Below are 23190 nucleotides of genomic sequence, written 5' to 3'. Positions count from 1 at the left end.
CTTTACTTTAATTATACTGTTCATAAGGCCAATAAGATCGAAAGCGAGCAAGGCCCTTGCCCAGTGGGGCTTGTGGTTGATTCCCACGCTGAAAAAGCTACCACCAGAGAAACGGGTAAGCTGCAATCCTCCCTGAGGTGGAGGCTTCATACCAGGGATGGAAGTAAATGTTGCCTTTTTGATTAGTGGTAATTGTGAATGTGGCTCTCTGAGCCAAAGAGTGAATATGACTGGGTTAAGCCAAAAGTTGACTCACCAGCATTATTTCATATTGTGCCATAAAGTCCTTCCTGTTCTTTTGGGCAAATAGTATATTTTCAATAATTCTGCACGCTTCTGTCACCTGACAGTGCAATCTTTAAGATTACCAGTACAATCTTTAAAAAACTTTCCTGGGAGTAAGTTCCATTGAGCAGACCATAGTGGTATTTGGAGTTGACATTTTTAGGATTGCTTTCTTTGTGTTCTTTAGATATTGGGAGGGCAAGTCAATTATATTAGCCATGTACCTGGACCAAACCAGTACAATTTATGTTTCCCCTTTTCAAATTATCTGTAGCCTCCGAAGAAAGACTTCTCTGCCTTGATCTGGCCGTTTAGGTTTGGCTATGACAATGAAGGATGGTCTAATCTGGAAAGATCAGCTGTTTTGCTGAATCAAACAGGTACTCTTGACAAAATGTGTGTGTGTAAAGTGCCGTCAAGTCACAGCCGACTTATGGCGACCTTTTGGATTTCCCCATTATGCCTTCCTTGCCTTCGGTAGGCAGAGTGGTCTCTTCCATCAGTTGCAGAGGGAGTGGAGACCTTCTCTGTTGGGGAATAAAGAACACAGATGGTAGTCATTGCCCAATGGTGGTCATTGCCCAACAGTGGGCTCCATTTCGAAGGCCAATCAGCAACTATAACATGCTGTAAGGTGATACTGAGGAGCCCCGTGGTGCAGAGTGGTAAGCTGCAGTACTGCAGTCCAAGCTCCGCTCATGAACTGAGTTTAATCCCGACGGAAGTTGGTTTCAGGTAGCCGGCTCAAGGTTGACTCAGCCTTCCATCCTTCCGAGGTTGGTCAAATGAGTACCCAGATTGCTGGGGGTAAAGGGAAGATGACTGGGGAAGGCACTGGCAAACCACCCCGTAAAACAAAGTCTGCCTAGTAAATGTCGGGATGTGACGTCACCCCATGGGTCAGGAACGACCCGGTGCTTGCGCAGGGGACCTTTACCTTTAAGGTGATACTGGAGTAATGAAACAGGTTTGGTTTGGGACTGAAGCATGTTGAAATGCCAGCAGTAGTGGTGAAGGTTGTGAACTGAGACATTCATGGTTCAAAGAGCCAACCTGTTATAATGGGTATAGAGCTCGACTAGGATCTGGGAGACCCAGGTTCAAATCCCCACTCTGCCATGGACCTTGCTGTGTGACCTTTGGCCAGTTGCGCTCTCTCTCTCTCTCTCTCTCTCTCTCTCAGCCTAACCTACCCTCACAGGGTTGTTGTTGTGAGGATAAAATGAAATAGAATGATGTTGTAAGCTTTCTTGGGTCTCCATTGAGGAAAAAAGCAGGGTATGAATAAAACTAAAATAAAACTCTTACCTTCAGCCGAGTGACCTTAGATAAGCAACTATTTATCAGCCATGTAACTATTTATCATCATTGTCTGTTGTATTGATCTAACTTACAGGGCTGTTGTAAATATTACTAAGGGAAGATATGTGAAACACCCAGAATGCTCTAAGCCACTATAGAAATACTGAACATTATTATTCTACAGACCTCATTTTGTCAGGCAAGCAGCAAAACTGGTCTATTTAAAGGATACTGAATATTATAATAGGAGTGTGATCCATAAGCAAAAACCAAATCGGCTCCATTCTCTGTATGCACCTCCCCCTTTAATGAAACCTGGAGATTGGAATGAATTAAACGCCAAAGGACATATTATGATGCAATTCAACCCTCAGGACTGGGAAATGCATTCTGCCCTGTTAGAAACCTTACTTGATTGTAATGGCCTTTGGCTATATACAATAAATCTTTACCTACTACCTACCAGTAATAGGAAAAAAACTGTTTTGGCGCACTCAGTTCACCTGATTCTTTAAAATAACAAAATAACTTGATATTGTTTGGGTTTTCCACTTCTTGTTAGGAATTTCCAGGTAGAAAGCAGCTAGGGGAACAGAGTGCACCAAAATATTTATTTTCTTATCAAATATTTAATGTTCCTTCATGCAGACTAGTTTTGTTCCAATTGGATGGGTGGAATGGGAATGTTTTTTTCTTTGCTCACTCAAAGAGTCTGTAAGGCAAACAAAGCCCCCATACACACAGTTTTGAGAATTCGAATCTGCAGAGTGGCAAACCCAGACCAAATTTCCCCTGCATAAATGCCCCCCGTTTATTACTGTCCATGTGTCTCTAAGAAAATTATTACTGAAGATTTGTTAACATCCTTACAACCGTTCAAACATGTTACCACCTTTTTGTCCTCCAGGCGCTGACTTCATTACTATTATAGAGAGTGATGCCTCTAAACCGTTCATTGGAAACAATGATCTAACCATGTGGCTAGGAGAAAAACTTGGCTTCTACACAGATTTTGGTCCAAGTACACGGGACCATACATGGGGGTGAGTCGTATCTAGATACAGAGATAAACAGGTTATTAAAGACCTAGATATCTTATTGTCTAAGGGGTGGCCACCCCACCCCTGCATTCATCTGCTTCAGAGGCTATGCCAGTGGGGGACTGCCCCGCACAGACACAGCTGAGCAGGCAGCCTAACCAGTTAGGGTTGCCAGGTCCCTCTTCGCCACCGGCAGGAGGTTTTTGGGGCGAAGCCTAAGGAGAGGGGAGGGACTTCAACACCATAGAGTCCCATTGATAAAGCGGTCATTTTCTCCAGGTGAACTGATCGCTATTGGCTGGAGATCAGTTGTAATAGCAGGAGATCTCCTGCCACCACCTGGAGGTTCAACCCTAAAGAACAGCACTCTTGCTCTTAATGATAATATTACTATTATAAAAAAGTCAACTTAGACCCCGTAGAATGCCTTAAATGTAATAAGTTTCACAAATCAAGCCTATACAAATAGTACTAAAAAACAAATACTGTTAGAAATGTTCACTTCACATATCCATAAAAACCATGTGTCCCTAATGGGTGTCAAACACAGTTCACCGTTCCGAAATAATGTTATATTGGTATATTGAACGTTACCAGTCCATATTCCATAAAGTATACTTCAGAAATTAGTTGCACACCAATGGGAGTCTTAAACAAGAATCCCTCTTGCAGAGTAAATATTCTAAGTGGTTTTGTCAAATTGATTCCATTCTCAAGGAGATATATGTTATCGTGATATTTTCAAAAGGAATCCAAATGTAACCGAATGTTACAAGAACGTGTTTTCCGGATAAAACACGTTTCAATCAGCTTTCATCAGTTTGGCTATTGGCAAAGTTAATGCAAAGTATGATTCCTGCTTAATTTCTGTTTTAACACTCCATTTCCAACTTGCCAACATGTATTTCTGGACTAGCAATTCGTTTGGAATTTGCAGAACCATCTTTGGAAGCTAAAGTTTGCATTGCAACATTTATTTTTAGATTAAAAATTCTTTATTCTTCAGAGGGGCGCTATTTGCATTTATTTGCTAAAGATGACTTTCAGAGTTCATGGCAAAAATTAGTTGGTGATAGATTGCAGAGACTGAATTTGTTCTGTGGGGTTTTAATGCAAATGGAATATCCCTCTGCATGTAAACTGGTTAGATCTAGAGTGTTGCATCTTGACAAATGGAGCACTAGCTGTAGAGCGCATAGGGTATGCTCCTTGTACTATCTGGGCCTCCCCATTCCAAGGATCCTACCTGCTTATTGTAAATTTTTAACTGTCCCCAAATATAGAATACTTTTCTCTAAGGCCAGATTATAAATGCATGGTTACCATTGGTGGAGTTAGCAGGCAGGTATTCAGGGATCCCCTTTTCTGAACGATTTTGCAATTCAAATCAGGGAATTTGGACACGGTCTGGCATTTTTAATTGTATGATCTCATCAGAGGTAAATGGGTCACAGTATACATTCAGAACTGCCCTAAAGCAAGTGACAGTTGAAAGCTATTGTAACCCTTGCCGTGGCAAAACATTTATCTACGGCTTTTAATGATACTTCCTTTCAACTGTTTACCTTAGATTTTGTATTTCTGTATGTTGGTTATTTCTGTATTACTGAACAGACTTAATTTGTTTTGCTCATGACCTATTGGTCCATGAGCGTAAAGGACAAAATTAAAGGAATAATAGAAACCTAGTGAGTCTTTGTTGCTTCTTTTTCTGTAGAGCAGAAAGTTGGTTAACTCTTTTCCCGTTGCAGTGGCAGTTTAAGCCATTGTGATCCGAAACATACGTTGGCTAATTTGGCTCCATTTCCCGTCTCCATAATTCCACTGCACCCTTCTCGCTCTGTGAGAGAAGGCCATCTTCAGCTCGGGTTCTTGTGTGTGCTTATCTGGGAGGCAGGAAACAAAACTGCAGATCTTCCCCTATCCTGCAGGAAGTAGCCCCTCCCATCTGCTGCAGCTCCAGTTTTGTTTCCTGCCTTGACGGGAGAGCAGCGTTCGTTTTTGTCTCCCTGCTTCAGATAAGGAAATATATCTAGTCTTGTGTCTCAACTGTCTCCTCCTGTCTTGTTGGTGTCCTTTTTTGTTCCCTATCGTGTCTGCGTGCAAAAAAAAAAAAAAAAAAAAAATGGAATTGGTTTTCTACGCCTCAAGCTTCGGCTAGGCAATAAATTTTTCCCGCCCAAACAAGATGGCGGAGGCCCGGGGTGACGACTTCATTTCACCTCAGGATCTTGTACCGGGTTTACTTACCGCGGCTACTGGCAGCCTGGACGAGCCGTCCTGCAGCGGAGCTTCGCTTTCCCCTTCAGGGAAGAAGCGCAAAGCCTTCGATAAATCAGATAAGGCTTTAAAAAACAAAAAGGACACCACAGGCGCGGCTTCTAGCCAGGCGCACAAAAGGAGTAAGAGGCTTCAAAGCGAGGCTCCTAGCCTGACGCAGACAAAGACAAGAGGCGCGGCTTCTAGCCTTCTCATCAAAGCGCCCCGGGCTAGTGCATCGGCTTCGGCCGTTCAGCCCGCCCCGCCCCGCCAGGAGCCTTCAGTCTTAACTGCACCCCACAGCGTGCTTGAAATGCCGGCTAGCACTACAGCCCTCGATCAGGGGCTAATGGCGGCCGAGGTCCCAGAACATTTAGCGCTGTCGCCAGCAGCAGCACATCGCGGGACGGAGACTGTAACAGGCGGAGACCGGACGGCGCCCGGTGAGGTACAGACTGGCGAGGCGGGTGGGGGCGAAAGTGGTCTTTTAGCCCTAAAAGCGGAGTTGGTTCAGCTGGTGAGGAGTGTTTTTGTTGAAGGGCTGCAGGCCCTGCAATCCCCTACTCCATCTTTGCAAGGGGACGGGGCTCCGGCCCTTACTCGCGAGGAGGCCCCGGTCCTTACTCGCGAGGAGGCCTTTTCTACTGAGGTTCAAGCTAACCCTCGGCACACCAGCAGGGAATTAACTCCCAGTACCACCAAAGCCGCCAGAAAAGCTCCGGCACCCCCCAACAATAATGTTTCTATGTCCCCTGACTCTTCTGATGTAGAATTAGAGGAGGGCGAGTTCTCTTCAGGTGAAGAAACCCCTCCGGTTGAAGAAAAACAACTCAGGCTCTTCCCACAGGAAGAATTTCAATCTCTCCTCTCAAAATCGCTGGCAGCTCTGGATCTGGCGGAAGTTTCAGAACCTCTAGAGTCACACAAACTCAGAGGAGCAAAAGAGTTCTTCCACAGACATAATGTCCCAGCAAAAACCATTCCTGTGCCAGATTATTTTTCCACTCTTATTAAGGCAGAGTGGGAGAAACCGCTGGCCTCCAAGCAGGCTACAGCAATTTCAAAAAAGTTTTATACTTTAGCTAAGCCTTCGACACAGTTACTCCAGATCCCCCTAGTGGAGGCTCCTGTAGTGGCACTTCACTCCTATGATGTGGTAGCCAGGGACAGTATGGGACCTATTAAAGATCCCTTGGATAGAAAAGCAGAATTGGCCATTAAGAGAGCGCATGAGGCGTCTGCCATGGCCATTAGTGCCTCGGTCACCTCCGCCCTGATTTCTCGGGCCGCTATAGTCTGGACTAGAAAGCTCAACCAACTGATTCCTGAAAACAATAGAAAAGCTCTGGAAGGAGTATCCAGAGTACTCAAGGCGGTGACCTTTCTAGCAGACTCTTCTCTGGACACTCTGTCCTTTTCTGCCAGGGCAATAGCCACTCAGACAGCCGCTAGGAGGGCTCTATGGCTCCGACCTTGGCAGGCGGATACCCATTCCAAAGCGGAACTGATGGGGTTCCCATACCAAGGGGACAAACTCTTTGGTGACCAGCTCGACACCATTCTTATAGAGACAAAGGATAAAAAGAAGGCCCTGCCCAAAGGTTTTCGCAGGGACAACAAAGGCTCCTCTGGTTTTTTCAGGTCCTCCCATACACTCCATAGATTTCGCACTGACCAAAGAAAGGGACAGTGGTCACAAGGTCGGGGCTCCTTTCGAAGGGGGGGCTGTTATTCGCGGCCCAGATTTTCACAGCCAAATTCTGATAGACAATCCTTCAATTCCCACCAGGGAACTAAACAGTGACGCCAACTCTCTCCCAGTGGGAGGACGTCTCATGGAGTTTGCTACCCTTTGGTCGGACGTCCAATCGGACGCATGGGTGATGCAGGTCATCAACCAGGGGTACCAAATAGAGTTTGCACGTTCTCCAGACCGCGTAACATACCTTCATTGATCTCTTTCCAGGACAAAACGCCTGCGCACTGCGGAGGCGGTAAAGCATCTATTAGACATCCGGGCCATAGAACCCGTAGGGCCATCAGAGCGCTCTTGCGGAATTTACTCTCACTTCTTCACAGTCCCCAAAAGGAACGGGGACTGGAGGGCCATCCTGGACCTCAAGTTTCTCAACAGGTATGTCATCAAGAGGCGGTTCAGGATGGAGACCCTAACTTCCATCAAAGAGGCCCTACGCCCCCGCTCTTTCCTTACATCCATAGATCTCACCGAAGCCTACTTACACATTCCGGTGCATCCATCCCACAGAAAAGTTTTAAGGTTCTCCTTCCAGAACCTTCCTTTCCAGTTTCGGGCCATGCCATTAGGGCTTTCGTCCGCCCCAAGGGTGTTTTCCAAGGTATTAGTCACCCTGATAGCACTGGTGATGGCTCAAGGGGTCCAGGTACACCTGTACCTGGACGACATTCTCATATGTGCTCCATCCAGAGATCTGAGCCTAAGACATACAACCTTGGTCTTATAGACGCTACAAGATCATGGGTTCCTGGTCAATCTAAAAAAGAGTCACCTGGAACCCACTCAGAGACTTTTACACCTAGGGGTATTGATAGACACTGCCCAGAATTCTCTATTCCTCCCCCTGGACAAGGCTCTCAAGATTGCAGCCATTGCCAAAAAGGTAATCAGGTCTCCCTCCTCCAAACTAATGACCCTCGCCAAACTGCAGGGACACATGGTCTCCTGCATTCCAGCAGTTCCCTGGGCGCGCTTCCACGCCAGGCCGCTTCAGTGGTTTCTTCTGCAGTTCCAACAAGACATTATGAAGAAGAGGGACAGGAACCTCATTATTCCCAATGCCACTCGTCTGACTCTAAATTGGTGGACTGTCACCAACAACCTGTGCAAGGGTCTTCCTTACATTCACGACCCTCCCGAACAGCTATTTACAGATGCCAGCCTGTCGGGATGGGGAGCCACATTTCGAGGCCAGCCGGCTCAGGGCCTTTGGAATCAATCAGAACAGGGTCTGAGTATCAATCTCCTCGAACTAAAAGCAGTCTGGAGGGCACTTCTACATTTTGCCCCTCAGATAGAGATGACACATCTACTAATAAGAACAGACAATGTGGCCCACCTCAACAAACAGGGGGGGTCTCGTTCGTCCACCCTTCACAAACAAGCCTCGCTGATTCTTACCTGGGCAGAACATCATCTACGGTCATTGACAGCGGAACACATTCGGGGTGTCTTAAACGTGCAGGCCGATTGGCTCAGTCGTCAAAAAATCGACGAAGCGGAGTGGGAGCTCAACCCGACTGTGTTCCTCCAACTTACCCAGAAGTTTGGAGATCCATTAGTGGATCTCTTTGCATCCAACACGAATCGCAAAATCCCAAGATTTTTCACACGGTACAAACACCCAGCAGCAGAAGCGACGGATGCCCTGTTGGCACCATGGCCATCGGGACTCCTCTACGCCTTTCCCCCCCTGCCCCTAATCCCGAGAGTAATACGCCGCATACGTCTTCTGAAGGCTACAGTGCTGTTGGTAGCTCCGGATTGGCCGAGACGCCCTTGGTATCCGGCTCTCCGGGAAATGTCCTTCAGGGAACCATGGAGGCTACCAGTCCAACACGACCTACTTCTACAGGGCCCAGTATGTCATCCGGATCCTCAGTGGTTCAGAATGACCGTATGGCCATTGAAAGGAGGAGGCTCTTAGCCTTGGGTTACACTCCAGACATCGTAAATACTATTCTGGCATCGCGGCGCCCATCCACTGTTCGCATTTATAACGCCACATGGAAGGTCTTCCATTCTTGGTGTAAGAAAAGTTCTGTGGATCCACTTAAACCTAAGATCTCAGGGATCCTAGCCTTTCTTGAGGAAGGCCGCAAGATCAGTCTAAAGTGTGCCACCTTGAGAAGGCAACTGGCGGCTATAGCTACTCTGGTACCTCGGGTATCCGGATACCCGCTTCTCAACCATCCTCACATAAAAGCCTTTCTTAAGGGGGTTAAATCTACCTCCCCTCCAGTGGCTCACAGATTTCCGACCTGGAAGATACATACGGTACTTACGGCTCTTACTAAACCACCATTTGAGCCTCTCAGGACAGTGGACCTGAAGTGGCTTAGATTCAAAGTACTTTTCTTAACAGCCATAACATCGGCCCGCAGGGTGTCTGAGCTGGGGGCATTGTCCATTGCCCCTCATCTTTGCATCTTCCATAATAACAGGGTGGTTCTTCGTCCTGATCCTTCCTTCATCCCGAAGGTAAACACCAGGTTCCACAGAGAACAAGATATTGTCCTCCCTACCTTCCATCCAGATCCGTCCTCTCCTAGGGAAAAATCTTGGCACTCCCTAGATCTCAGGAGGGCGTTACAAATTTACATTAAACGTACCCATCACATTAGACTCACGGATTCTTTATTTGTCACTCTAACGGCTCCAAATAAGGGAAGGGCGATGTCCAGGGCTGCCATCAGCAGCAATATTAGGCAGTGCATTGTTCACGCCTACAAGGCCTCTGGCTTACCGGTACCAGTGAACATCACAGCTCATTCTGTCAGGAGTGCAGCTACCTCGGCCGCCTTTGCCAGAAATGTCTCAGTAGAGGAAATTTGCAGAGCGGCCACATGGTCGTCTACTTCTACTTTTATTCGGCACTACAAATTGGATTTGATTTCCTCCGCTGAGGCTACCTTTGGGAAAAAGGTGTTACAGGGTGTGGAGGAGTCTTAATTACACCCACCCAGATTCCTAAGCTCTTGTACGTCCCGAGCTGAAGATGGCCTTCTCTCACAGAGCGAGAACGAGCCTTGGGTACTTACCAGTGAAGGCTCCTTCTGCTCTGGGAGACGAAGGCCATCTTCCCCTCCCAATTAAGATCATTAAGACTCTTCCACCTTCATATTTTCCTTACCCTTTTTCCGGTACCTGTTCACAAGCAAACAAATGATAATATTTATAAATTATTGAGATGCAGAGATCGTAGACGTTCTACCGTTTGGTATATTTCGTTGTACAGTTGGCGTTTTTCTGCCTTGTTATTTGTTGTTTGCTCCTCCTGGCATTTTTGTACAATTTTCATGTTTGTTTAAAAAAGAAGGAATTTATTGCAGGGAGATTACGGTCAAGCTCTAAAAATACTGGAGCTGCAGCAGATGGGAGGGGCTACTTCCTGCAGGATAGGGGAAGATCTGCAGTTTTGTTTCCTGCCTCCCAGATAAGCACACACAAGAACCCGAGCTGAAGATGGCCTTCGTCTCCCAGAGCAGAAGGAGCCTTCACTGGTAAGTACCCAAGGCTCGTTTCTCACCACCCTTTTATCCTTACCAGCGTGGTGTAGTGGTTAAGAGCAGGGGTTTGGAGCAGAGGCGTCTGATCTGGAGAACAGGATTCAATTCCCCACTCCTCCACATGAGCGGCGGAGGCTAATCTGGTGAACTGGATTTGTTTCCCCACTCCTACATATGAAGCCAGCTGGATGACCTTGGGCTAGTCACACTCTCTCAGCCCCACCTTCCTCACAGGATGTCTGCTGGGGGAGGGGAAGGGAAGGTGATTGTAAGCCAGTTTGATTCTGCCTTAAGTGGTAGAGAAAGTCGGCATATAAAAACAAACTCTTCTTCTTACCACCAAATGTAAACATGAACAGTTCCTCTACTCACAGAGCTCCGTGAAACATTTTCCCCAAGGCTTTATTTCAGAACTGTAAGTTTAGTTTACTTTTGCCCTCATGGAAACTAGTGATGAATGGCTGGGTTTGTCCGACCAAATTTTAGACTATTTAGAGCACTGAGATTTAGAAATTGGGGAGTGGGGTTCCCACTAGTGCATTTATTCTTCCAATAGCCCCACAGTTCAGGCTGTCTGCATTACAGATGCTGTCAAAACATAACTTATCACAATGTGTTTCAGCTCGGAATCTGATGTGAAAATGCTTATTTTCTTCTCTCAAACTGTAAGGTTTTTCTCCGCCATGATATTTTCTGCTTCCAAATATAGTTTGGACTAGTTCTGAGTAACACCCGCAAATGTCAGGAGGCTGTTCTTGAGATTTAGTTCATAGCATATGTAAATGATTTAAAAAAACAAAAACCAGGGGATTAGGCCTGGGTCGATCCTGGTCAGGGTTTCCAACTGCCTGGAGAAAAAGGTCTTGTCTTTAATAGAGGCTTAATTAGGATGTTATTTACCTCCATGCCATTAAAAGCTTCATTGACTCATTTCCACAAATAAGCCTCCATTAAAATTATCGGGTGCGATTGCATATCAACAATTTTTTATCAAGTGTGTCCAGTATTTTTGTTGAAACTATCTGGCAACCCTACTCCCACAACATTCAGGGAGAGGTGGATGACTTCAGAGAAGCAAGAGTGAGCTAGAATCCCACCCACTCTGTAACTGAGGCTTAACCAAAGCCAGGCCAGGAAAAAGGAACACTAGAGGGCGCTGTGGCCCTGGATTCTGACCCACCACTGGGGAAATCTGACCCTTATGTAGTGCAGTGAGAACGCTCTTGTGCAGCATAAAGTAAATTCACCTGTCTTTGTAGTATAACAGCTAGCACAATTGCCTACTGATCATTGATGGCCAATGTGTGCTAGGTTTTCTCTCTGCCTGGGTGTCTTTTTCCTCCTCCCTTTAACAAGTCAGCTTATTCATTTAGAAAATCTGCATGTCACATCTCCAGGGAACCTGCTTGAGGCAGCTTACAAAGAAAAACAAGACACAGTCGTAAGCAGCATAAACATAGTTAAAATTAAAAACCACCAAAAAACTCAGCAATTAAAACTCCCACTATAAGCCCCCAGTATTTTCTCCTCACCTGGACCTGGATGGCCCAGGCGAGCCAGCTCTCATCAGATCTCGGAAGCTAAGCAGGGTGGGCCCTGGTTAATTTGGACTGGAGATCACCAAGGATGCCCAGGATAGTGGCACAGAGGCAGGCAATGGGAAACCACCTCTGAATGTCTCTTGCCTTGAAAACCCTACAGGGTTGTCATAAGTCGGCTGCGATTTGACAGCACTTTCCACCTTCGCTTTCTCCTCACAATGAAAATATCCTTGTAAAAGGCCTCCCCTGAAACTTCTTAACCAGACGTGGGGAGCCCATACAGTACCAATGGCAAGCTGTTTTGCTATTGACAAATTAAAATGCATAGATTACCAAACAACTCAGAGAACTGAAAAAATATATGACTTGAAACCTTAAAAGGTCTGTAGTTTTCATTTGAAAACTCAATACAAACCCTGGTTTTTCCTTACTTTTTTGTTCAAAGATGGGTGTGTTCCTTTTGAAATCTGGAAAAAAAAGCAGATTTGCTAAATTGTGAGATGAGACACGCGTATGGCTAAGAACTGCAGTCGCACATGAATCCTACTCCTGGTGCTTTCTAAACATGTACCCTACACGCTTGCCTATCACTTCTAGATTATTTGGAAATGACAGAGGAAAGAATGCATGGGGTGCTTAAGGTCCTGAAATATACCTCTTAAAGATGGGAAAGATGCTTAGGAAAGCATGCACAAATCACTTGTTTTCCAGACTTCCATCATCTTTCTTGAATCTTCTACCAGCCTCCACCCTAGTTGGTTATGAGAAGGGCACCCTTGGCTGCCCAACAGGGCAATCAGTTTTTTTAAAATAAAATTTTATTGTTTTTTATAAGACACATACAATTCATACACATCACACACTCCTTAAACTCTATATCCACGACAAGATCCTCCTCAAATAACAGACAGAGCAGGGCTAATACATTCTATATCAGTTAATGCATTCCTTATTGGTCTGGACTCATACTATATTCTTTACTAAAGCAAATACTTAAACATTTATCCTCTAATTTACATTTAATCTAGATTGTTTATCTTCATTTGTAATTATGTTGACTTCAAACATTAATACTCCTAGACTAATAATCAATATTTTTGAACTACCATTAAAACCAAGTATTTTTCCATATCAAATCTATTGTCTATTATTATATCTATACATAGTAACTATAGTCATAAAACTCTCTATTGGTAATTAAAATCTGAATGAATACATCTATCTATCTTTTGTTATTTTTGTTGTTGTTAGTATATTAATAATAAAAAAATTCTGTCTAAGTGGTGTTTTTTTTAATACATAATCAAAATATACCTTCCACTTCTTCTGAAATTCTTCCGTCCGTCTTCTGTTCACAGTATTAGTCAATTTGGCCATCACTGCATATTGTGCTAATTTTTCCAGCCATTCCTCAACCAACGGTATGACTTCTGCTTTGCAGTTGGATGCAGTTGTTACTCTTGCCACTGTTAACATATATCTTAGCAGTTCTGTTTTATCTTTGCTGATAGATACTGGCAGAATAGGGCAATCAATGTTTGAAGCACTGGCAACTGTCTTAGGAAGATGAAATGCAAGGTTATGATGTTTGTTTGAGCTCTGCTTTAGAATTAATCATAGTCTATAATTTTATTTTCCTATCATGCAGGATGATGGTTCTCTCGAGGTACCCAATAGTCCATTCCAGGCACCACCTTCTCCCATCTCCTGAAGGAGAGATAGCTCCAGCCCTATCCATGACTGTTAATTTCACAGGGAAACTGGTGGACTTTGTTGTTGCTCATTTTGGAAATGAAGAGTATGTACAGCAGTCATCTTCATATAAAGAAAATGCTTATTTCTGAAGTAGAGCTGTATTATCTGCCACATCAGAGATAATGGAAACCCATCAACCAGTGTTTGATTATGGGAGTTGGTACTATGGAGCCATGTTTAGGGACTAGCTAACTAAGAGCAATAGTGGTATACATTCCATCAGGCCCTATTTATCTTGATATTCTGTATTCCTGCTACTATTGAATTATGGATGTTCGTTCCTCCCTATTTTGCCTTTTTAGAAGGGTTTTGGAAATACCATAGTTATTTTTAAATAATATTGCTTCCTATGAATGTAACCCCCATGAGGTCGATGGTTTAGCCCAGTAGGGCAGAGTAAAGCCTTTGATGCAGGGTTGTTTCCCTGCGGTCACCCCCGCCATCTGCTTCGAGGCTTCCTTTGATTATTCATGCCTTTTCTGCCCTTCAGAGATTGCCTCGCTCTCCCTGCATGTTCTGCCCGCATTTCCCAGATTCAGGCTAAAGCAGCATCTGGAAAACACAAGCAAAATGCGCAGGGAGAGCAAGCTGATCTCTGACTGTCGGAAAAGGCATGCATAATCAAAAGGAAGCCCCAAAGCAGTCGGCGGGGGTGACTGCGGGGGGAAACGTCCTTGCATAAAAGTATGGAGCTGAGTAGCTGAGAAGGCTTTTTGCTGAGGAGCTTGATAGTATTTTATGAGCTCTTATCATCTTGAATAAGGGCTGTAATAAGGGTTGCCAGGTCCCTCTTCGCCATTAATGGGAGGTTTTTGGGATGGAGCCTGAGGCGGGCAGGGATTTCAATGCCATAGAGTCCTATTGCCAAAGCGTCCATTTTCTCCAGGGGAACTGATCTCTATCACTGGAGATCACTGGTAATAGCAGGAGTTTTTGAGCTGATCTCAAGACATTACTGGCTGCAAGTTTCTGTTCCTTGTTGCATTTTTGTATTGAAAAAAAAGTTGTATTGTTCTGACTGTTGTGAGGTTTTGATTTAAAAGGAAATTTCTTACATTGTCTTGCAAAGTTAATTCCTACTCAGTCCCTCAGAACCCATACAGAAAGAGGTTATATGAGCATATACACACTAGTGAGTTTGTACAATTTCCCCTCCATCCCCTGCAACTATCACAATGTTGCTGAATGTAGATCACAATGGGTTGCCACGTTAGTCTGTCAGTAGCAGTAGAAAAGAGCAAGAGTCTAGTAGCACCTTAAAGACTAACAAAATTTCTGGTAGGGTATGAGCTTTCGTGAGTCACAGCTCATTCCTTCAGTTACTGAAGAGATCTGAAGAAGTGAGCTGTGGCTCACGAAAGCTTATATCCTACCAGAAATTTTGTTAGTCTTTAAGGTGCTACTGGACTCTTGTTCTTTTCTGTTGCTGAATGTGTTTGAGTTGCAGCTATTCTGCAACCAGACTGTGTGATAAACTTTTTTATTAAAAAAATTCAGTTAAAAAAAGAAAACTGTTACAGTCACCCCCCTGCTGAAGCAGTCCATGCGAGGCAAGCCATTTGCACACAGCAAATAAGTCAAGAAGAGCTTTTAGCAAAGTACAAGGGGCAAGGAAGAACACTTTGGTGTAATAATGGGGAGTGTTCCAAGTATCCATCTATTCACCTGTGAATTGTTGGAGGGTGTGAAATAGAATTGAAAGAGGGTGTGGCTCAGTGGTAGAGCAACTGCTTGGCATGCAGAAGGCCCCATGTCCCTTCCCAGGGGAGACACTAACAGACTTACTCCATGCTAAGCTCATTGTCAAATCCCTACTCACCCTTGAAAATCAGTGGGTGGCTTAGGGCAAATTGCTAATACATTTCATATGGCTTCCTGTGAACCCCATGTATGCCATCCTGAGTTTCTTGGAGAAAAGTGTATGTTATCCTGAGTTCCTTGGAGGAAGGCTGGGACAGAAATGATCAATAAAGAATTATTTTGGGTTGTAGTTGATGTTTACCAAAGTACTGTTAATATTCACTGTAAATGGCCACTTCTCTAGAAGGAAGACTAAAAATAATGTTATCTGCCACTTTTAGAGAAGACTTGGACAGGAAGCTCCAAGCAATCACCGTTTCCCATCTATTGAAGAATAGCTCTCAGCAGGTTGTGTTTCTAGGATATATCACTTCAGCTCCTGGGTCCAGAGATTACTTTCAGTTAATTAAAAATGGCAACATGAAGGTACTGAAGAACTAATTATCATTATAGCAATGATTGATTTGTTGCTTTTAAAAAGAGAGTAAGTAATTTAATGCAATGGGTAACAAATATTCATGCCTAACAAATAGACAAAACTGTGCGTAAATTAAAAATTGCAAGGTCTTTACAGTCAGTAAGCATGTTCCTCATTTTCTATAGGTGACTACTCTGCCCTTTCCTAGCCGTGCCATCTTAGATGTCACACCTGGTTCCTCCAAGGTCTCAGTGCCTGCCATAGCCCTTCTTTATCTTTCACAGCTTAATACTTCAAAATAATTTTACAGATAGTATTTTTACCTTCCTGAGTTTGATCCCGATGGAAGTTGGTTTCAGGTAGCTGGCTCAGGTTTGACTCAGCCTTCCATGGTCATTAAAATGAGTACCCAGCTTGCTGGGGGTAAAGTGTAGACAACTGGAGAAGGCCATGGCAAACCACCCTGTAAACATAGTCTGCCTAGTAAACATTGTGATGTGACGTCACCCCATGGGTCAATAATGACCCAGTGCTTGCACAGGGGACTACCTTTACCTATTTTTACCTATCCATTCCTCTATATATCTGACACCAGATCTTTGTTTCTGTGTAGAGCTGGAAATTTTAGTTTCAGTTCAGTCATAGAACTTTGCTAACCTTTAAACATAAAGATGCTACTTGCCTTATCCATTTTTCTTCTTTTTGGTTTATTTCATGGCTAGGATATTGACAGCACAGATCATGAAAGGTGGTGCAGTTACATCATGTATCGTGGATTAATAAGGTATTTCAAAATCGTTACCTTCTTTCTTTTAAGTGCTTTGTAGCCCAGACTCTGTATAGTTTCTCATTATCAGTCCATATGATAAATCAAACTGCTTCAAATTATGCATTCAGATTCTATTATATACATTGGCCAAATTACCATAAACTAGCAAACGATGCAGAGGGTATTAACACTGTAGTGTATTTTTAGCTTTGCAGAATTCTGGTAAGGTTTGGATTGGCAGAAAGAAAAATGCAGAAAAACATGCAGAAGAGAGAATATGAAATATAGTTCATGGAGCAGTGATGCTGTTCAGCAAGCCCCCATTTATGTGAGGACAATCGTAAGCAGAGTTATACCCTTCTAAGTCCATTGAAATTAATGGTGTTCGAATTGGGTAACTTTGATTTGGATTGCACTAAGGGGTGGATTGGCCATTTACAGGGAAAGTTCACACTGGGCCGCAGCCCTGGAGGGCCAATTGGCAGCCAGGAACAAGCAGCTCCAAGCCCCGGTAGCTTTACTAATGCCTCAGGCCACCGAGCACAGACCTGACCAATGGTACCAAGTATCGGCATGGTCTCACCTGTTGCTGCCTCTTGCACTGATGATGGTTGATAGCCAATTTGTGGCAATGAGGAGAAGGATTGGTTTTTATATGCCGAATTTCTCTACCACTTAAGGGAGACTCAAACTGGCTTACAATCACCTTCCCCTCCCCACAACAGACACCTGTGAGGTAGGTGGGGCTGAGAGAGCTCTAACAGAGCTGTAACTTGCCCAAGGTCACCCAGCTGGCTTCGTGTGTAGGACTGTGGAAACCAATCCAGTTCACCAGATTAGCCTCCGCCACTCATGTGGAGGAGTGGGGAATCAAACTCGGTTCTCCAGATCAGAGTCCACCGCTCCAAACTGCCGCTGTTAACCACTACATCATGCTGGCTCTCAATAAACAATTACTGGCATTAATCTGCATTCACTAAACTGTTTCTCAGTACAATCTAAGAACACTTTGTTTCTAGCAACAAGTCCATAGCCTAGAAGCATTACTTTATATGATTTAATACTTTTATGAAACTTTGGCTGTTTCCACATGGATGTTTTACTGCACTTTGACTTCCTTCCTGAAGTGCTGTTTTGGAGAGTGTCCACATGATATCATCTTCTAAACAGTGGCAAGTTAAAAAGTTCACTACTGAAATAGCCAAATACTGGAACCTTGAATGGGTGAAAAATTGGAAGGAGGCTATTATTATTTACTTTGCTGAAAAAAAATTATACATATTTATGGCAGGTTGGGTTATGCTCGAATTTCTCATGCTGGTCTCAGTGATTCTGAAGTTCAGATGGCAAAATTTAGAATCCCAGATGATGCAGATAATTACGTGGACAATGACAAAATCACCATTGACCCCAGGGAAGTTCCGGCAGAAGTGCACTTCAATCCCAGGTTAGTGTACTGTAATAATAAAATGAGTGGTTGTATTTTTAGGAGACCTGACCTGGATGGCCTAGGCTAGCCTGATATTGCCAGATCTTGGAAGCTAAGCAGGGTCAGCCCTGGTTAGTACATGGATGGGAAACCACCAAGGAAGTCTAGGGTCGAGATGCAAAGGCAGGCAAGGGCATCCCTCCTCTGAAAGTCTCTTGCCTTGAAAACCCTATGGCATCTCCATAAGTCAGCTGTGACTTGACGGCACTTTTCACCACCACATAGTTTTAGGTGAGTAGCTTGAGAATCAGTTTAGCAGCCTCTACCTAGGAGTCAAGAGATCCTGTTTCTATGGTAGGGAGGGTAGCTAAGCGGATTTACTTTGGAAACCAATTAATTTCAATGGGTGTCATTCTACTTAGGATGGCCACTGCTAATGTATTGTTGCAGTCCTATGTAGCATATGTAGTTCTTGGTGCAGCGGTTGAAGTGTCAGCTTATGATCTACAAGGCCTAGGTTCAAATTCTCACTCTGCCATGGAGGCTTGCTAGATGAACATGAGCCAGTCAGTCATCCTGTCAGCCTAAACAAGCTTGACAGGGTTGTTGTAAGGGCAGAATGGAGGAGGTTAGAGTAATCATAGAATCATAGAGTTGGAAGGGACCACCAAGATCATCAAGTCCAACCCCCTGCACAATGCTGGAAATTCACAACTACCTCCCTCCCCCAGCAACCAGAAGATGGCCAAGGTGCCCCACCCTCTCATGATCTGCCTAAGGTGATAGAATCTGTCAGCATTGCTGACAGAGGGCCATCTAACCTCTTCTTAAAAACCTCCATGGAAGGAGAGCTTACACGAGGAAGCCTGTTCCACCGAGGAACCGCTCTAACTGTTAGAAAACACCCTGAACTCCTTGGAGGAAAGGTGGGATAAAAATTAATTAATTGAATAATGTTATACACAATCCACATTGCATTATGAATTGTATGCATGTTTACTCAAAAGTCAGACCCTAGAGCATATCTTTTTTGATTGTAAGATCTATAGTCATATTAGGGAAACTTTGATTACCCCCATAATTTCCCGCCATCCTGGTAAAAATAGAAGGACTCTCCTCTCACTAATGTTAGCAGATAAGAATCGAGAGATCACTTTTGCCAAATTTGGTTGGATAGCCTATAAGATTAGGAAACTTGGGTGAGCCATATATAGGCTTTTTAGCTATAAGTTTTATAAGATATTGTATATTCTGTGATTCTACCATTTTAAATGTTTTTTTTATTATGAGTTAATTGATATTCTGGAACTTTGAATTATTGTGTTGATTCTATTTCTATTGGTCTCGGACTGTATTAAATAAATTTGATTTGATACTCAAAAGTAAGTACCTATGAATATGACTTACCTCCAAGCAAGCATACAAAAGTCGTCCATGTGCATGAGGAAACAGAAAATTAGGACACAGAGGAATGACAGTGAAATCAAAACCTCTAAACTCATTTGCTCCTGAGGAAATATTCATTATGCTATAAGACTACAATTGTTGTATGAAATATTAAGTCCTTTTCCTACTATTTTTTTCCACAGGTTTGGATCCTACAAAAAAAGACACAACTATGAACGGAATCATCACTTTCATATGAGCACACCAAAGTATTTTAAACAAAACAACTAGAAGGATGATTTAGCAACATGTTAATAAAATGCAAAAACAAAACAAAACACCAATCCCCTGAACCCAATAATCTGATATGCTTTAAGACGGAGTAACATTCACAGCAATGTCTCATATCAGTTGAGTGGTTCATAGTCACCTCAGTTTAGATCAAACTTTGTACTACAGCTGTCACAGTGTTCCTGTGACCTTTAGAAAGTCAAGAGCAGCTCTGTTGGACCACTATTCTGTTTCCCATAGTGGCCATCCAGATCCCTCTGAAGGCCCACATAAGGAGCCAGGGCCATCCTTAAGGCAGGAATAGGGCTCAGGATACGCCCTACTCACCTCCTCAGCCTTGCAAGACTTTTACTCCCAATTGCCTGGATGGGGGGGCCACACACAGATCCCACCTGCCCAGTCAGTGGCAAGTTGGGGCAGAAAATGTACGGTGATGACCTGACTGTGGTGCCCCAGCGACTTCCATGGGGGAGAATGTTTTCTTATGTTTAATGAATATTTGAGAATTCATGTTATGTTGTCTTAAAATTTTATGACCAATATTATTCCAATAAAAATAATTTCCATATAACTTTCTGAATTTCTTTGAATACAGCATTTAAACTACACTCAACTGTTTTCTTAATAAAATATTTTATTTGAAGTACTTGTTGCTATGGAACAAAACTAACAAGGTGTAGTATACAAATGTTATTTACTAAATATAAGTCAAAATAAATATGTCAAATCAGATCACATTCTATTGAGCTCTGGAAAATTTTCACATTTTTTTCCAGAAAACCTACATTACTGATGCAAATACTGCAAAAGTGAGAATTCAGAGTTCACATTCTCTTAGATTTAATTTAAAACATTTTAAAGCCAACATTGTACCCAACGGGAGCCCCCAAGGTGGTAAACGATAAAACCATTAAAATAAACACACAGACATATTCATGGGAGGAAGGATTAAGAAGAATCAGTGATGAAATGCCAGACAAAACAAAAAAGTCATCACCCACTAGTGGAAGACAGTGACAGATGGTGCCTGTTTTATTAAAGTTTCTAACTATTACAACTGCAGAATTAGCTGAAAATGTGCACACAATGTCTGATAAAGTTCAAAATTTTAAAAAATGGCTGATTGTAATTTCCAGATAACAGAATTATGTTCTCCCAAAGCACATCATTAAGAAGTATAGTCTTCTGTCAGCAAATATGCCTACCTTGTCTATGTAGCTCTTTTTTGTTTCTCTTTGGTAGAAATACAACTTTGGTAGAAATACAACTCTGACATCAGAAGGAACAAGTGGAAAGAATGACCTGGAAAGGAAGGGGAGGTTAAACAATTGGGGAATTTCCCTCCCATCCAAAATATCCTTTCCAGGTTTTCATAATCTCTTAGGGCCTGAAGATGCCAATTTCTTCATTTAACCCATGCTCAATTGCCCTCAACATTCTGTGCCCCAGGGTATGCAACAAACATACTCAGGCTGGGTTCTTTGGGGGGGGGGTTGATGGTGGGGAAATGTCTCTTATTTTAGACATGTACAACAATATTTTTCTGCATTCTTAGATAATTCCATGGTAAGCAGCAGTTCCCACCTTGTCTATTGGTGGCCCCTCTTCCCAACCTTACAGGAAGGTACTTTACCATGAAATCTGATTTTAGAGGAAATGATTCACAGAAGTCAATATAGTTACAGTTTTGGTGAGCAGATGCCGAAGAGACAAGCCTCTTGTAAAAAAAATTGCATCATAGCTTATAGAGAGTACCATATATTGCACAGGCCTATATAACCGGTTGCATTACATAAGAATTTGCATGGGTCAGAACAGAAAGCTAATTTTCAGCAAGAAAGCACACACAGGCTGTGGGTCACTTTAAAGGACAACATTTACTGTGGCATATGATTTTGTGGCACTCTGTGTGTGTTAAGTGCCACCAAGTCACTTCCGACTCATGGCGACCCTATGAATCAATGTCCTCCAAAACGTCCTATCTTTAACAGCCTTGCTCAGGTCTTGCAAATTGAGGGCTGTGGCTTCCTTTATAGAGTCAATCCATCTCTTGCTGGGTCTTCCTTTTTTCCTGTTACCCGTCTTTTCCTAGCATGACTGTCTTTTTCAGTGACTCTTGTACTTTGCTCATTATGAGAAGACGACAGCCTCAGTTTAGTCATTTTAGTTTCTAGGGTCAGTTCAGGCTTGATTTGAGTGATAACCCACATATATTTTTTGGGGGGGCAGTCCAGGGTATCCTTAACACTCTTCTCCGACACCACATTTCAAAGGAATCTTTTTTCCTATCCTTCCTATTTTGTGCTCTAGCTGAGGAGTTTTCACTACATCAGACAGGGCAACTGCTCAGGTAAACAAAGTTACTTTGAGCAAATATTTTTAGCTGCGTCAGACCACAGCTTTAACTATTTAACCTTTAATACTTCATATGCGCATGCAGCAGCTGTGTTTGAAGTAAGGTACGTGTCTAGGCTTCTATTTACCAGAGCAGACTAAAGCATCATGGTAATAACAAGTAACTTTGTTTGTGTGTAGCCGACCATTACCTCTTTGCCAGTCCTTATTAAAAAGCCTGGGTCTCTTAAAAGCTTGTTTACATTTAAAAATAAAGTCAGCCCACGTCGCCAGTTTTATATGGCCTCATCGAATGCCAATCTAGCAATTACGTCCACGCCAATCTACAGCCCTGACCCAGTGTTCAATTTCCTCCTCCTCCTTCAATTTTAGGCAAAGACGGGGTCAGCTGCAAACGCCTTGGGTGCCATCTACCGGTTATGTAAGTGCCAACACTTGACAGCCGGCGGTTTTGATATTCGGTTTGGCTGATATCCGCTTTCGATCACCAGCATCCTTATCGGTTTGCCTTCTTAAAACCCATGAACACATGAAGCTGCCTTATACCGAATCAGACCCCTGGTCCATCCAAGTCAGTATTGCCTACCCAGACCGGCAGCGGCTCTCCAGGGTGTCAGGCAGAGGTCTTTCCCATCACATGCTTGCCTGGTCCCTTTAACTGGAGATGCCGGTGATTGAACCGGGAGCCCTCTGCATGCCAAGCAGAAGCCCTACCACTGAGCCGTAGCCTCTCCCCAGAGGAAAAAGTACACTGAGTTTCTTACAAAACACCCCGCATCTCGTATTTCCCCCATGCAATGACAACACCCATCCATTCACGAGGAAGAAGTGGGGGGGAAACCCACAAGCGCCTTCTCCGTTCCACGCAATTCAGGGCGGAATGCTTTGTCCCCAACATTCCAACGCGCCGTCTCTTCCAAAGCACTCTCGCGAGCATCCTAAACAATGGCCCCAAAGAACCCAATTCACCAAACTCGCACACCCTCAATGACTGACGTCTTTCTCCTCTCAGCCAATCGGCTCACCAGATGGGCGCGGCCTCGAGCCTCACCCGTCCCGCCCAATCAGGCTGCAAGAACCCTTCCCACAACATTGAGGCCGGCGCTCTGCGTCTCGTGATGGGCGTCAGCCGCGGGCCAATGGGTGCGGACGGGGAGGGGGCGGGAGCCTCCCGGATCCCTCGGCCAATTCGGAGGCGCGACATCCCGAAGGTGGCCGAGGTGGGACTTATACGAGGAAGAGCGACAGTTCGAGTTCCGAATAGGAGACGGGGAGAGAGGAGGAGGGGGCGGGGC

The 23190-nt window shown here is 43.9% G+C and overlaps 1 protein-coding gene across 1 annotated transcript in view; it reads left to right on the top strand.

The window, feature by feature from the left end:
- CWH43 (cell wall biogenesis 43 C-terminal homolog) overlaps positions 1-19548 on the top strand; it is a 41260-nt gene extending 21712 nt beyond the window's left edge. The window contains exons 10-16 of the mRNA XM_056855745.1: positions 560-665; positions 2495-2630; positions 13341-13490; positions 15529-15673; positions 16388-16449; positions 17726-17881; positions 19453-19548. Of these exons, the coding sequence (XP_056711723.1) occupies positions 560-665; positions 2495-2630; positions 13341-13490; positions 15529-15673; positions 16388-16449; positions 17726-17881; positions 19453-19540 (843 nt within the window). The 3' untranslated portion in view covers positions 19541-19548. The remainder of the gene's footprint in view (positions 1-559; positions 666-2494; positions 2631-13340; positions 13491-15528; positions 15674-16387; positions 16450-17725; positions 17882-19452) is intronic.
- Positions 19549-23190: the final 3642 nt, after the last annotated feature.

The sequence above is a fragment of the Euleptes europaea genome, chromosome 9 (assembly GCF_029931775.1).
Source record: "Euleptes europaea isolate rEulEur1 chromosome 9, rEulEur1.hap1, whole genome shotgun sequence".
Taxonomy (NCBI): domain Eukaryota; kingdom Metazoa; phylum Chordata; class Lepidosauria; order Squamata; family Sphaerodactylidae; genus Euleptes; species Euleptes europaea.
This window is presented reverse-complemented; position numbering and strand designations above follow the sequence as displayed.